Here is a 15,680-nt window from a genome sequence, read left to right as displayed (position 1 = left end):
GGCAAAATGAGGACTATTGCCCTGGAGACAGGATTTCAGGTAGCTCTGAGAAACTGCGCCAAAGAGGAAAGGTGTGTGTGGGGGGTCAGTATATACGTGATTTGAGTGAAGAAGGTACATGCCGTCAAGCACACATTTTGGCAGAAGCTTGCTGCTAGTTAAAGGGAGCAGATGTCACCATTAATGATCTTAGTGTTTTTCTCAGATGTGAGGAGATGCAAGATTTGGGCTCATAAAATCTTCCCCTGGAAATATCTAACTATCTGAGTAACCCTTCTGCCAATTTTTCCCAGAACACAGTGCCTGATTCCTTATCTCCTCCCTGAATTCATTTCAGGTCGTGTTGAAGGTCAGCGGCTGTGATGGCTCATGATTCATTCCTTGTAGAGGTAGCAGGCAAGTGCCAGAAGTTGACACTTCATTTTTCCTATCATCCTTCCTATCCTCACCCACCCCCTTTCTTCCTTCCTTCCTTATTCACGTCTTTACTGAGCATCTCTATCATGTGAGGCAGTCCCTAATCTCATGGATGGTGCAGGCTACCGTAGAAGACAAATTATTAAAGTAATTACACAAATGGCTGTAAGATTATATCTCTAGTAATTACTACAGAGCTACAGAGTATATCACAGGAGGCCTTGACTTAATAGGGAAGCTTCCCTGAAACTGTTACCAAGCAAAGGACTCACTGCTTGATGTGCATGAAAGCCAATACTATATATACTCAGTTGTTCAGTCATGTCCAGCTCTTTGTGATCCCATGGACTGTAGCCCACCAGGCTTCTCTGTCCATGGGATTTTCCAAGCAAGAGTACTGGAGTGGGTTGCCATTTTGATACCAGCTTTTGAGAAGTTTTACTTTGAGGCTCACTGGCAAGGAGATGGGGACAGGGCTCAAATCTGTGTTTTGATCTGCGGTCTGGTTAAACTTTTATGAATTAATGGTGGCTGGGTTGGTCTGCATAAATGCTGGTGGGGCAGGTTGCCATTAGTGAGCTTCAGAACATGGTCATCTCTGGTAAAATGTGCTTCAGGCTTCAACATGGGATCCTCAAGGACCGTGGGCCCTTCACTTCTAAAAGGATTCTGGCATTCAAGTTTCAGCCATGCCCTGATCCTTTGGTTTCCTGGGGGTTGTGGTGGGTCCTTTGGTTTTGGGTGTTATTTGAGGTCAACAGTTCTCTCCTCTGCACTCACTTTGGCTGCCTGGCTTGCATTTGGTTCTCTTGTCTTTGAAGAAGTCTCAGTGACTTGTTAGAAACAGAACCAGTTGGGGTGGTTCTGTGGTTCCAGGATTGCAGGTAAGTGGCAACTAACCAGGTGAGGAGTAAGGGCAGGGATGGTGACAGAGCAGTTCAGACACTGGATTCAGAAGCCAAGACCCTTTCGCAGAAGAGCGTGTGAGCCTGGAAGGAAACCACCTGGGCTGAAGAAGAGGCAAGTAGTCTAAGGTGGGGCAGGCTCTGTTGGGGAGGACCAACATGTATAGTCTGTTGGCAGTCACCAGGTTTCATCTTCATTCCAAGAGCAGCCATGGGAGTCCACTGAAGAGCTTCAGGTAGGGCTGTAACATGACTTTCATGAGCCGCTTAGTGTACAGGGATGTCAACACAAGTTCCTGTGCCTGATGCCTAGTGAGGCCAAAGAAACTCAAATGGAGTTTGGAGCAGAGAAAGGTTTATTGCAGGGTTGTGCAAGGAGAGGAGGTGGCTCATGCCCTGAAAAGTCTAGACTCCCAGAAGGGTTTTGTCAAAGCAGTTTGTAAGGGCACGTGAAGGGGAGGTCCCGGGGTTTGGGATCAGCTTGTGTACAGTTCTCTGACTGGCTGATGGTGAGGCACAGGGGTTCCCATCTTCAGTTCTTAGGCTCTAGGTGGCCTTGGGCTATGTGTTCATGGTCAAAAAGTAGTTCCTCCTTTTGGTGGTGGGGGTGGGGGGATGGGTTCCTATATGCAGAACTGTTCAGGAAATTTGCATCAAGTACTATTTTCTGGTGCCTCAGAGAGGAAATAAAGCAGAGGATGTGCCAAGATCGCCTTTTGGGGGGGAGCTGCTGCCAGGAGGCCCCATCGGGTCCTGCTTGGTTACAGAGACAGAGGTCTGGCCAATCAAGCCATCTTTATTCCTGTGGCCAAAGAGTAGAGGGCAGAAATGATCTGCAGGATGGATCATCTGAATTCTAACCAGTGCTCAGTGATCCGGGGAGTCGTGAAAGTAGCAGGCCTTGGGTCTTCTCCTCTGGGAAGATTATTGAACAAGCTTTTAGAAAACAAAAATTCAACTGAGTATATTTGATGATTGAATCGGCTTTATTCAGTGATTTATGAACAAAGTTAATCAAATGGGGCTCTGAGGGGTTGGGCAAATGGAAGGCTTTTATCAGAAGAAGAGAGGGGCAAGGAAGCTCTCAGCAAAGTATATTTAGGGCAGACACCCTTTTTAGTGACGGGGAGGGGATGACAAGGGTTTTATCCTCTTCTTCCTCTGGGCTGGGGTCAGGGATGGAGGACAACAGATTACCGCCTAGATAGCTGATCCAAAAAAAATACAGATAGTTGACCAGAAAAATTACAGACAGTTGATTAAAATTTCACTTTGGGGAAGGTTAAAACTGCAAGTAAGTCAGGCATTAGAGAGGTTTGGTATCATGAGCTTTAGCACAAGTGACACTTTGGGGCCTGTGGCTTTCTCTTTAACACAGACTCACGCACATCCACATTATGTTTCTGGATGGCTGTAGTAAGCATCCATCCAGAGGGCTGTGGACTTCTTCAGGGCCCTGCGAGAGGAGCAGACAAAATTGTGAGTAGGCGACACTCAGGTCAAAGGAGCTACTTCATGGAACATTTGCTGTTTTACTTAATTCAGGGCAACATTATCATTTTCAGCTATATATGAAAAATGTCTTTCTATCTTGCCAGTGTGGAGAATCAAATACACTGACTTATGTATTAGAAGGTGAGTCCACCTTTTCTGGCTTCCCAGGTGGCTCACTAGTAAGAATCCGCCTGCTAATTCAGGAGATGCAAGATGCACAGTTTCTATCCCTGGGTTGGGAAGATCCCCTGGAGAAGGAAATGTCAACCCATTCCAATATTCTTGCCTAGGAAATCCCATGGACAGAGGAGCCTGGCAGCCCACAGTCCATCAGCATTTCTATATGGAAGAGATTGAGTTTTTCTTTCAATTATTTTTCTTCTGTACTCCCAAGCATCACTTGTTCTTTTCTCCATATTAAAAGAAAAATCTCTACTGAATCTCTACAAGGTAAATCATATACCTATACCAACCTAACCTGTATCCACCTACCTCTCCTACTTTATAAAGTTAAAGACTTTTCTAGGCTCTGGTGATACAGCTGTGAGTAGGACTGGTGAGAGTCTTTCCACCTGGAGCTGTGGTCTACATTGGGAGACACATATTACATAATTTATTACCCAATATGCTATTAAATCATGATTGTAATAAGGATCAGAAATGAAGAGAAACAGGTGTTGTGAGAGCAGGTGCTGTGCGAGCACATGACGGGTTTAGTCTTGGGGGCAAGGGAGGACCGAGATGAAGAAGACCTTTCAGGTGAGCTTTGGAGAGTGAACGGAACTTGAGAAGGTGACAGGAGGGGGGTGGCAAGTTGGGAAATTATTCTAGGTAGTATAAAAGGTGACCAAGGATATGTCATGGCAAGGGGCAGGGAGTTATGTAGTGCCTGAAGGGAGGCCAGATATCGGGAGGGCAGGAAAGGAGGAGGGCAGTGGTGGAGAGTGAAGATGGGTCACTGTTCAGGGATCAGATCTGACCAGCTCTAGGCTTGCTGGTTTATTTATTCATATTAAAAAGATGCTTTTGCTTTTCTTTTTCCTAATTTTAAGATAAATTATACAACCAAGGCTTTGGCTGTTAATTTGATGAGCAAAGGATCCTCCAGGGAACTGTGAATGCTTCAGGATGAGTATGGATTCTCAGTTCCTGTAGGAAGAGTCACCCCTGTCTGTCCCACCAGACCCTGCAAGCATCTTAGTTTGCAACCTTGGACCAGATGATTTGAGAGTCCCTCCCACCGGTTAAGTTCTAAAGCGTGTCAAGGCTCTGTGGATGATACAGAGACAAATAATACAGAACCCTGGTTTATAAGAAGCTTGAAATTTAGTAGGGCATCAAGGTATTTTCACTAAGTACCCAGAAGGCAGAAGCTAAATGGTAGGAATGACTGTTATCATTTCTGTGTTAGTGTTGTTCTGTATAGAGCCTCATCTCCATACTGGGCACATGAATGCTCCATAATAAACAGCTATTGGCTGAATGATTCATAAAGCAGTGAAGAGTCTGGGGACCAACAGTGAAGGGAAATGAGAGCTGTGGGTTGAGGGACTGTTATTACCTGATAATATCTCCAAATGCCTTCAATATGGGCTTATTCACATATGGTAGTCCATGCTTGGCACACAGTGACTTCACCAGAGGTGCCGCCTTGTGGTAATTATGGCGTGGCATTGTGGGAAATAGACTAGGAAACAGAGAAAGGAGATATAAAACTTCTCAGACCTAAGGAGAAACCCAAAGTTCCCTTTCCCCTTTTACAAAATAAAATGGTATCAGCCACGCAGACCCAACCTTGACCTTCCACAATACTTTTGTTTTGGGAAGTTAAAAAACTTGCTGGCAGACTCATCTTATCCCTTAAACCTCTACAAGCCTTGTGGGTGGCAGATGTTTAGGAAGAACTAAGGGAATATGTTTTAGGTCCATCAACTGTTTATTTTTGGCCTGATCCAATGAAAGTATATCATTTAGAACTTTCTACCATTTAAAACGACCCACTCTTTAGAACTACCCAGAGAACTAGAGATACTGAACCACCCACCCTGCCCCTGCTAACCTCTGTCTTAGTCTCTCTTTCTAACTTCCTTAGCAAGAATAGATGGATGTATATTAAGTCATGGTAAATAGCTAAAAGTCCTAGGAAAGGAATAAGAAGTGAGGAGAGATGGATTTTTAATCTCAAGTTTTCATTAGTCAGCCAGATGACCGTCTTGGATGTAAACCTCTCCTTTAATAAAACTATGAGTAATAGTCCTTTTTTTTGTTTGTTTGTTTTGCTGAAATTTTCAAGCCCTAATATGAGAAATAGAATGAAAAAAATTCGTTGAACAAATAAAGGTCTTGTTCCTTCTCTGACTATCATAGACTCACATGGCTTAGACAAAGAGAATGTGGAAAGCCTTTCCCTGATACTCTGGAGAAATTGACTCTCAGTGTTTTAACTTGCATCAAGGTGTGAACTACCCATTTCCTCTCTGTAACTGACCCATTGGTTACCTCTTACCAGATACCATTTAGAAATTGCAGCAGGGATTCCACTTTATTAGTTATTTTGTAAACTTGGCTCTAAAACACAGATAAGTAAATATTTGAATTACAGCATAGTTAAATTTGAACACAAGCTGGTTACCCAAGTGTCCTGATTTTTCTTAGGTTTTGCCAACAAAGCAAATGCAAGGAAATCACCAATTCCTAAGCCCATAGAAATCTGGAAACTGAGTCACTGATACTTTTCCAAGATTTCACTCCATTTACTCAAGACTTTATATTTTTGGGCTCTAAAATCACTGCAGATGGTGACTGCAGCCATGAAATTAAAAGATCTTACTCCTTGGAAGGGAAGTTCTGACCAACCTAGACAGCATATTCAAGAGCAGAGACATTACTTTGCCAATAAAGGTCCGTCTAGTCAAGGCTATGGGAGAAGGCAATGGCACCCCAATCCAGTACTTTTGCCTGGAAAATCTCAATAATTGAGGAGCCTGGTAGGCTGCAGTCCATGGGGTCCCTAGGAGTCGGACACGACTGAGCAACTTCACTTTCACTTTTCACTTTCATGCATTGGAGAAGGAAATGGCAACCCACTCCAGTATTCTTGCCTGGAGAATCCTAGGGACAGGGGAGCCTGGTGGGCTGCCATCTATGGGGTCGCATGGAGTCAGACATGACTGAAGCGACTTAGCAGCAGTAGCAGCAGTCAAGGGTATGGTTTTTCCAGTGGTCATGTATGGATGTGCGAGTTGGACTATAAAGAAAGCTGAGCGCCAAAGAATTGATGCTTTTGAACTGTGATGTTGGACAATACTCTTGAGAGTCCCATGGACTGCAAGGAGATACAACCAGTCCATTCTAAAGAAGATAGAAAGCCTTGGACAAAATTCAACATACATTTATGATAAAAACTCTCCAGAAAGCAGGAATAGAAGGAACATACCTCAACATAATAAAATCTATATATGACAAACCCACAGCAAACATGCTCAATGGTGAAAAATTGAAAGCATTTCCTCTAAAGTCAGGAACAAGACAAGGGTACCCACTTTCACCACTACTATTCAACATAGTTTTGGAAGTTTTGGCCACAGCAATCAGAGCAGAAAAAGAAATAAAAGGAATCCAAATTGGAAAAGAAGTAAAACTCTCACTGTTTGCAGATAACATGATCCTCTACATAGAAAACCCTAAAGACTCCACCAGAAAATTACTAGAACTAATCAATGAATATAGTAAAGTTGAAAAATATAAAATCAACACCCAGAAATCCCTTGCGTTCCTATACACTAATAATGAGAAAACAGAAAGAGAAATTAAGGAAACAATTCCATTCACCATTGCAACAGAAAGAATAAAATACTTAGGAATATATCTACCTAAAGAAACTAAAGTCCTATATATAGAAAACTATAAAACACTGGTGAAAGAAATCAAAGAGGACACTAACAGATGGAGAAATATACCATGTTCATGGATTGGAAGAATCAATATAGTGAAAATGAGTATACTACCCAAAGCAATTTATAGATTCAATGCAATCCCTATCAAGCTACCAACGGTATTCTTCACAGAGCTAGAACAAATAATTTCACAATTTGTATGGAAATACAAAAAACCTCAAATAGCCAAAGCGATCTTGAGAAAGAAGAATGGAACTGGAAGAATCAACCTACCTGATTTCAGGCTCTACTACAAAGCCACAGTTATCAAGAGAGTATGGTACTGGCACAAAGACAGAAATATAGATCAATGGAACAAAATAGAAAGCCCAGAGATAAATCCACGCACATATGGACACCTCATCTTTGACAAAGGAGGCAAGAATATACAATGGATTAAAGACAATCTCTTTAACAAGTGGTGCTGGGAAAACTGGTCAACCACTTGTAAAAGAATGTAACTAGAGCACTTTCTAACACCATACACAAAAATAAACTCAAAATGGATTAAAGATCTAAACGTAAGACCAGAAACTATAAAAGTCCTAGAGGAGAACATAGGCAAAACACTCTCCGACATACATCACAGCAGGATCCTCTATGACCCACTTCCCAGAATATTGGAAATAAAAGCCAAAATAAACAAATGGGACCTAATTAAACTTAAAAGCTTCTGCACAACTAAGGAAACTATAAGCAAGGTGAAAAGACAGCCTTCAGAATGGGAGAAAATAATAGCAAATGAAGCAACTGACAAACAACTAATCTCAAAAATATACAAGCAACACCTACAGCTCAATTCCAGAAAAATAAATGACCCAATCAAAAAATGAGCCAAAGAACCAAATCGACATTTCTCCAAAGAAGACATACAGATGGCTAACAAACACATGAAAAGATGCTCAACATCACTCATTATCAGAGAAATGCAAATTAAAACCACTATGAGGTACCATTTCACACCAGTCAGAATGGCTGCAATCCAAAAGTCTACAAGCAGTAAATGCTGGAGAGGGTGTGGAGAAAAGGGAACCCTCTTACACTGTGGGTAGGAATGCAAACTAGTACAGCCACTCTGGAGAACAGTGTGGAGATTCCTTAAAAAACTGGAAATAAAACTGCCTTATGATCCAGCAATCCCACTGCTGGGCATACACACTGAGGAAAGCAGAATTGAAAGAGATACGTGTACCCCAATGTTCATCGCAGCACTGTTTATAATAGCCAGGACATGGAAGCAACCTAGATGTCCATCAGCAGATGTATGGATAAGAAAGTTGTGGTACATATACACAATAGAGTATTACTCAGCCATTACAAAGAATACATTTGAATCAGTTCTAATGAGATGGATGAAACTGGAGCCTATTATACAGAGTGAAGTAAGCCAGAAAGAAAAACACCAATACAGTATACTAACGCATATATATGGAATTTAGAAAGATGGTAACAATAACCCTGTATACGAGACAGCAAAAGAGACACTGATGTAGACTCTGTGGGAGACGGAGAGGGTCGGATGATTTGGGAGAATGGCATTGAAATACGTATAATATCATATATGAAACGAGTTGCCAGTCCAGGTTCTATGGACGATACTGGATGCTTGGGGCTGGTGCACTGTGATGATCCAGAGGGATGGTATGGGGAGGGAGGAGGGAGGAGGGTTCAGGATGGGGAACACATGTATACCTGTGGTGGATTCATTTCGATATTTGGCAAAACCAATACAATATTGTAAAGTTTAAAAATAAAATAAAATTTAAAAAAAAAAAAAAAAAAAAAGGAGCTTGGTCTTGGATGTTCTTTGGAAGGAATGGTGCTAAAGCTGAAACTCCAGTACTTAGGCCACCTCATGCGAAGAGTTGACTCATTGGAAAAGACTCGGATGCTGGGAGGGATTGGGGGCAGAAGAAAAAGGGGACGACAGAGGATGAGATGTCTGGATGGCATCACCGACTCGATGGACGTGAGTTTGAGTGAACTCCGGGAGTTGGTGATGGACAGGGAGGCCTGGTGTGCTGCGATTCATGGGGTCGCAAAGAGTAGGACACGACTGAGTGACTGAACTGAACTGAACTCGCAATTGTGACACTTCCTTCATTTCTTTCTTCCTTTCTTTATCATTGTTGTTAATTGAAAAATAGCATCCTTTAGAGAATCCTGGTTCATTTTTTTCCCTTAAGATCGCAAGTCTAGTGCTCTGGACTATATGGAGGACAGTTATTAGTGACAGCCCTTGCCCTTTATCATAAACTATTTCTCTTACTGGTGCTCAATTTGGAAGTTCAAATGCCCAGTGAACCAGTCATTGAAAAAGGACTGTTCAACATTACAGGTGGCCAAGACCTGCAAAGAAAAAGCTTACATTAGATGTTAATCAACACATGTCAAATAAGAGATTGTTACTCTTTTATTTATCTATCATTCAACAAGTACTGATTGAGTACATATTTTGTGTAACAAACCATGAGGGATAAAAATAAATCCCAGGTCTCAGGGACCTTACAATTATGAAGTAAATAAGACATTTTGCTAAGAAGTATAGATAAGGCAATAGATATGAAGAAGTAAATAGGATTTGAGAGGACTAAGTCACTATCAGCCCTCAAAATCAGAAGACTAAGGTGTCATGAGTAAGGACTTTGGCAGATGGAAGCGGGATTGTAGGACTCTGGTAGAAATTATAGGAGTTTGAATATTATTACCACAGAATAGATGTAAAGGACTTCTAAATGGGGAATAAAGCATGCAAGGGCTTTAATCAAGGGTTTTGTGCATAGAAATACATTTATTAATATATACAAGTAGCTTCCTTTTTAATCTAATGTATTTTATTTTGTACAAAAATAGACTGAGAAGAAGTTCATAGGATTCTCCAGACTACTTAGAATGCTTATGAATGTGATTTTTATTCAGTGCCTTTCTAAGATTTAATTCTTGTTAGGGTTGTTGGCATTTTGAATGTTATTTTTGCAGTTGCTCTATGTCAGGGTTCCTCGAAGTGTGCTTTAGAGCACCTTGGGGTTCCCTAGGACACTTTCAGGGGATCTTCAATGATTCCCCTAATACTATTGAGGCAGTATTTGGCTTTTTCATTCTCATTCATGCATGCTTATAGCATCGGTTCTTCCAGGGGCTATTAAGCATGGGGTGATGGCATCACTCTGATGTTAACCTTTATTGGGTTTATCTTATTATTTTAAAATTAATTCATAGATATTTTAAAGCTCCCAGTTTCAATTTCAAATACAGTAAGTATCAGTAGATACAACCTCCACAAACAAAAGCTCTTTGATGTTCTCAATAAGTTTTAAGAGTGGTTTCTTGACCAAAAATAAAGAATGGTTTCTTGACCAAAAAGATTGAGAACCACTACTGTGTGGAATGTCCACTGAATTTGGAAATGAGCATGGAGAAGGAAGCAGTATGATGACTAGATTCTCCAGTTAATCACGGCACAGCCAGTGTCAGGCTTAGGAGGCAGTGGTATTCTGCATGGGTCATGAATCTTTTAATCATTAATAGCACACTTGCTGAGAATGCTGACTCTCCTTTCTGGGCCCCACTATCTATACAATGAAATGAGGAGGATTCCAGGGTTCTCCCTTCTGTTATTCTAGGAGTGTGAGATTCATTGAAAGACTGTATCATGTTGAAGCAGGTTTAGTAAACCTTGCCTGTAAAGTGCGGCACAGTAAATGTTTCAATTCTGCATCACCACTACGCAGTTCTGCTGTTTTAGAATGAAAGCTATCATAGAGAATATGTAATGTATGAGTATGGCTGTGTTCCAATAAAACTACAAAAACACAGACTGGGCTAGACTGGCCCCTGGGCTGTAGTTTATTAAGCCTTAGTTAAGAGCAAAGCTTCTGAAATCAAACTACCGAGGTTTAAAACCTGCTTCTAGGGAAATCCCACTGGTCCACTGGTTAAGACTGTGTACTTAACACAGGTTTGATCCCTGGTAGGAGAACTGAGACCCTGCATGCCACACAGTGTGGCCAAATAAATAAATAAAACCTGCTTCTGCCACTTATTAGCTGTGTGATCTTGCACAAGTTGTGCAACTTCTTCATACCTTAATGTTATCATTTGTAAAGTGGGAATATTCCGAGCACATAGCTACATGAGATGTAGCAAAACAATTGACAGTGCCTGGCCCCTGGCAAGCCTCCAATAAACATCATTTGAGGTCAGCAGATGGTAATCAGGATGCTTTGGTGGATGCTTTCTTGGAACAGCATTATTACCTGAGAGCTGAACCAGTCCTGATTCTCCTCTGTGTTCATTTTCATTGGTATGTGGCTCATCTGGGTAACATATGCAATCCAGGGACTTTAAAGAAGCCTTTAAGAGAATAAGAAGAAGATATGATCACTCCTTGGGGAGTTTCAGTTCCACTCACTGGGCTTGTGTAACCACTGGCAGATCTGGCTGAGCAGTAGAGGAAATGGCAGTGACTCAAAGGTTTCAATCATGTGGTGGTTGTTTGTTTTTCATCTTTGCAGGCCTTTTATATCTAAAGATGACATATTAGGTATTCAGTCACACTACCTGTCTTGCAGCCTACTGTACCAGAGCAGTGTCCCCAGTATTTTCTGTAGGCATTGGTGCAAGGCTCAGAAGATACCTAGATAACTGAAGGTCAGGCTTCCCTGGTGGCTCAGTGGTCAAGATTCCATCTGCCAATTCAGGAGATCCGGGTTTGATTCCTGGGTTGGGAAGATCCCCTGGAAAAAGAAATGGCAACCAACTCCAGTATTCTTGCCTGTGAAATCCCCAGAACAGAGCAGCCTGGCAGGCTACAATCCATGGGGTCACAAAAGAGTCAGACATGATTTAGCGACTAAAGCAACAACAATTTAAGGATATGTGCAATGTGATTAACAGCTTGGCTGTTGTCATCAGATAGAACTGGGTACAAGTTTTGATTTGGCACTGCCACTGGCCCTTGCTCTTGAGTAAGTGATTTAATTTCTCTGAACTTTAGTTCTCTTATCAGACAAATGAAATTGATACTATCTACATTGCCTGGTTTTGCATTTTGGATTACATCAAATAAGATAATGCATGTAAAGCCTTTAGCAAATTGCCTGATGCACAGTAGCTACCGTTATTGTTATGAATAGTAATGCAAATGAATGAGGAAGGACTAAATTGGGAAGTTGAAGAGGGTTATTCAGTTTAAAGTCATTTTGATTTGGGGAAAATCTCTAGTCATAAAATAACTTTTTAAAAAACTGGCCTCCTATTATCTTTGGTAAGAATTATGATGTCCAGCTGGATTACAGTTTGAAGGACTTGGTGATCAGGCAGAATACAGTTGACCTTTGAGAAACACGCAGGTCCACTTAAATGCGGATATATTTAAGTAAACCCAGAGTACTACAAGATTAGTGTTTGCATGAATCCACAGTAGTGGAACCACATATATGGATAGATGACTATGGAGCTTGAATATCTTTGGGTTTTGGTAACTGTGGTGGGTCCAGGGACTAATCCTCCTCAGATGGTAAGGGATTGTTGCTACTGCTAAGTTGGTTCAGTAGTGTCCGACTCTGTGCAACCCCATAGATGGCAGCCCAACAGGCTCCTCTGTCCCTGGGATTCTCCAGGCAAGAACACTGGAGTGGGCTGCCATTTCCCTCTCCAATGCATGAAAGTGAAAAGTGAAAAGTGAAAGTGAAGTCGCTCAGTCATGTCCGACTCTTCACGATCCCAAGGACTGCAGCCCACCAGGCTCCTCCGTCCATGGGATTCTCCAGGCAAGAGCACTGGAGTGGGATGCCATTGCCTTCTGTAATTGGGAATTAATCATGTGGGAAAAAAGGCAAGATTGGGCAAATGCAGTTTCCAAGAAACTCATTCAACTATTTCAGCTGTTTTATCCCACATTTTCTTGGAAATGTCTCAGCTACAAGAATGCAGTCTGGTGTCATAATCTGCTAATCATTGCTAATGATAAATAGATCAAGTAAGAAAGGTAAGAGGAACATTCAGGTAATAAGAGTAGGAGATATTATTGTTTTCTTACTTGACTAAGTATATGAGCACCAGGGTTCCGAAGATTCCATAGAAAGGGCCAAATGTGATGAAATAGCGGATATAAAAGCTGCTGACCCAGGCAATGTCCTGTGGAAAGAAGTGCTTGAAAGTTAAGCTAGTGGAACTAAAACTGGCTAAATCTTATATCCTCATACTCAAGGAAGCTATGTCTGGAAAGGACCAAGCATTTACCTTTCCCCTTTCCTACCAGCCTGATCTAGCTCTAGAGAAACAATCGAGTTGCTCACCTCCCAGTACCTTCTGCAGTACATCACTCGAATGGAATCCAGGTTGAAATATACTGGCATGAGAAGGGCAGCCCCAACTGAAAACAAAACAAAACAAAACAAAACAAAAAACAAGAAGATGGTGAACAAATGAGCAGATATGATTCCTGTGGAAGCTAGTGGGAGTTGATCTCCTTAACATGCTACCCCTGGAATATTGCCCCTGAGAAGGATGCAAGGTGGAGATCCACAACCACATCCTGGATGCTGCTGGGCTTTTAGAGTCTCTGAGGGTGAACCGGGACTTTGGTTCAAGCTCCCTTAAGGAGACTAGGGAAGGTTTGAAGATCTGAGTCATTCCTGATGAAGGCATCCCACAAGGGCTTCTGCTGTGAGCTTTCAAGTTTTCTCAAGGTCCCTGGAATCCTTCAATCCTTCACGATCCTTTGTGTTAGGTCCTGTCACAATATGTCGAGGTGGCAGATACAGAGCAGGCATACTGAGTCTGGCCAGATAGTTATTTACCTGCATCTCCCCCAGGACCAGTGAAGTTGCCTGGAGCAGGTAGGAGTCTCATGGAGACCCTTCACATTTTGACAACTCTCTTCTTGATCAAACTTGAGTCAGATGCTCTGGAGCCTCCTTCCTGACGAGGCTTCAAACTTGACCTGTAAACTTTCAAAGCCTGCAAACTGTCAGCATAAATAATTTTGTCCACCTTACACACTAAGAGACTCGCAAAAATGCTAGAAATAGTTTCTAAGAACAATTCAGGGCTGTGCTCCTGGGATGGCTCCAGCACCTTTAAAATTCTTGAGAAATTTCAAGACTGTCCAGAGAACTTACTGCTTGTTCAGTAGGCTTCTGACCTCCTTTTCTTCAATCATTGTTAGAAAACTTACAATTATAAAATTCTTACTGTGTCCCTCTGGGATGGATTGTCCCTGATCCAGAGTGTCTTTCTCAAGGACTTGGGAGTCATCCCTTTGAAGTACAATCTTTGAGGATCTGACTCCGTCCTGCAGCCTCTGGGAGGGTAGGGGTTTGACTTTGATAAGCACCAGTGAGAAGACACATGTGGCTTAACCACATGAACAGCTTCCCCTCCTTTTATCCTCTTTCACTAATTTCCTTTAGCATGTTCCTGTGTTTTAAAAGTCTCCCACCTTTCATTTCTGGTGAGTTGAGCTCAGCCTATACTGAATTACCTTTCCCTACTACAGCAATCTGCATGAAAGCTGTCTCGCCACCTTTATGAAATGTCAAACCTCATCTCTCTCTGACAGGTTGAGTATGACTCATTTGTACCTGTCATACTACACTGAAGACATTTGAAAGAAAATGGCAAAATGAAACAGCTCCTGAGGACGATGTGGTTTGTAAGCTGGGCATTCTGCAGTGAAGCTACAATATTCATCCATTCCTCATAAGCTAAGGCTGTATTGTTTCACTACAGGAGGAGAGTTCAGACAAGAGGCTCCAACAGTTTTTTCTTATGTGAATGCACATCTGTCTGGGCTGGAAGAGTTCCCTTTCAAACTGGGGCACCAATGACCTCCACACCCTTTTTGGTCATGAAAGAGAATAACTGCATTAGGATAAGTCCTCAGGATTCTAGCTCTGGAAGAGGCTGCAGTGGTGGTTGAGCCTCATGTCTCAGAATAAGGACTCACAGGCCATCCCGGTCAGGCACGAGACAGATGACCGCTGGTGGCCAATGTTTGGGCAAGCCAGATCATCTGCAACACTTTCTCAATCTTAACACTGTTGGCATTTTGGGTCAGATAATTCTTATTGTTCAGGGCTGTTCTGTGTACTGTAAGACATTTCATAACATCCCTGGCTTCTGCCCCATGGGTGTCAATACCATTCCTCCCTCTTTGTTGGGATAATCAAAAAAGTATCTGTATGCTGTCAAATGTCCCACTGGGGGCAGCAATGCTATTAGTTGAGAACCACTGATCTACAGGAAATGTTTGCAATCTTCTCTAACTTGGGTTTCTTTTCCAAATGAGTAAGCATGTTTCAGATGAGCATATTTTGGGGTTCTAAACTTTTCTTTGTGGGCTATCATGAGTTTGACTTGGTTAAGAGCAAAACATTTTTGCTTCTAATATTTTTTATTGATACTTGCATTATTAAGCTACCCTATTTTCTCTCAAGCCTAGAACATATCCAGACTTGTCTTATTATGTGTGTGTGTGTGTGTATCTGTCCACTAAAATACCTTCTACAGCTGTATGTAAGCTGTGGGAACAGTCAACTTTCTATCACACAGAAGCTCTACAGGTGACTTTTATCATGAGACTCTGCTTTTTCGGGCACCTACTGTCGGTGCTTGAGCATTCTTTTCCTAATTTTCCCCCTATCCATACACCACTATCCTTTTCTTCTTGATAAGGATTGTATTTAGTTTATCCAGGACGAGAGTCACAGATACCAGACCCCTTGATTGGCATCCTGCATCCCATCCTTCTTGGAGCATCTTCTTCCCTGTACAGTAGCCAGAGTGATGAGATGCCCATTAAGAATGCCTAATCACTCTTCTGTTTTCCTCTTCAGATTTCACCCAAGTAAGTCTGAAATAAAACATGCTGCTTTTTTGAGGCACAAGACCTGGGATCATCTCTCTGTGGGAGGATTTCAGTCAT

At 42.0% G+C, this 15,680-nt stretch overlaps 1 protein-coding gene across 1 annotated transcript in view; it reads right to left on the bottom strand.

The window, feature by feature from the left end:
• Nucleotides 1–2,285: 2,285 nt before the first annotated feature.
• LOC112579411 (fatty acid desaturase 2-like protein FADS2B) overlaps nt 2,286–15,680 on the bottom strand; it is a 47,918-nt gene continuing 34,523 nt past the window's right edge. Inside the window, 6 exon segments of the mRNA XM_044928942.2 lie at nt 2,286–2,778; nt 4,378–4,503; nt 9,021–9,100; nt 11,008–11,104; nt 12,792–12,889; nt 13,051–13,127. Coding sequence (XP_044784877.2) covers nt 2,718–2,778; nt 4,378–4,503; nt 9,021–9,100; nt 11,008–11,104; nt 12,792–12,889; nt 13,051–13,127 — 539 coding nt within the window. The 3' untranslated portion in view covers nt 2,286–2,717.

Source organism: Bubalus bubalis, chromosome 16, assembly GCF_019923935.1.
Source record: "Bubalus bubalis isolate 160015118507 breed Murrah chromosome 16, NDDB_SH_1, whole genome shotgun sequence".
NCBI lineage: Eukaryota > Metazoa > Chordata > Mammalia > Artiodactyla > Bovidae > Bubalus > Bubalus bubalis.
Note: the sequence above shows the minus strand (reverse complement) of the source record. Positions and strands in the feature narration are given on the sequence as shown.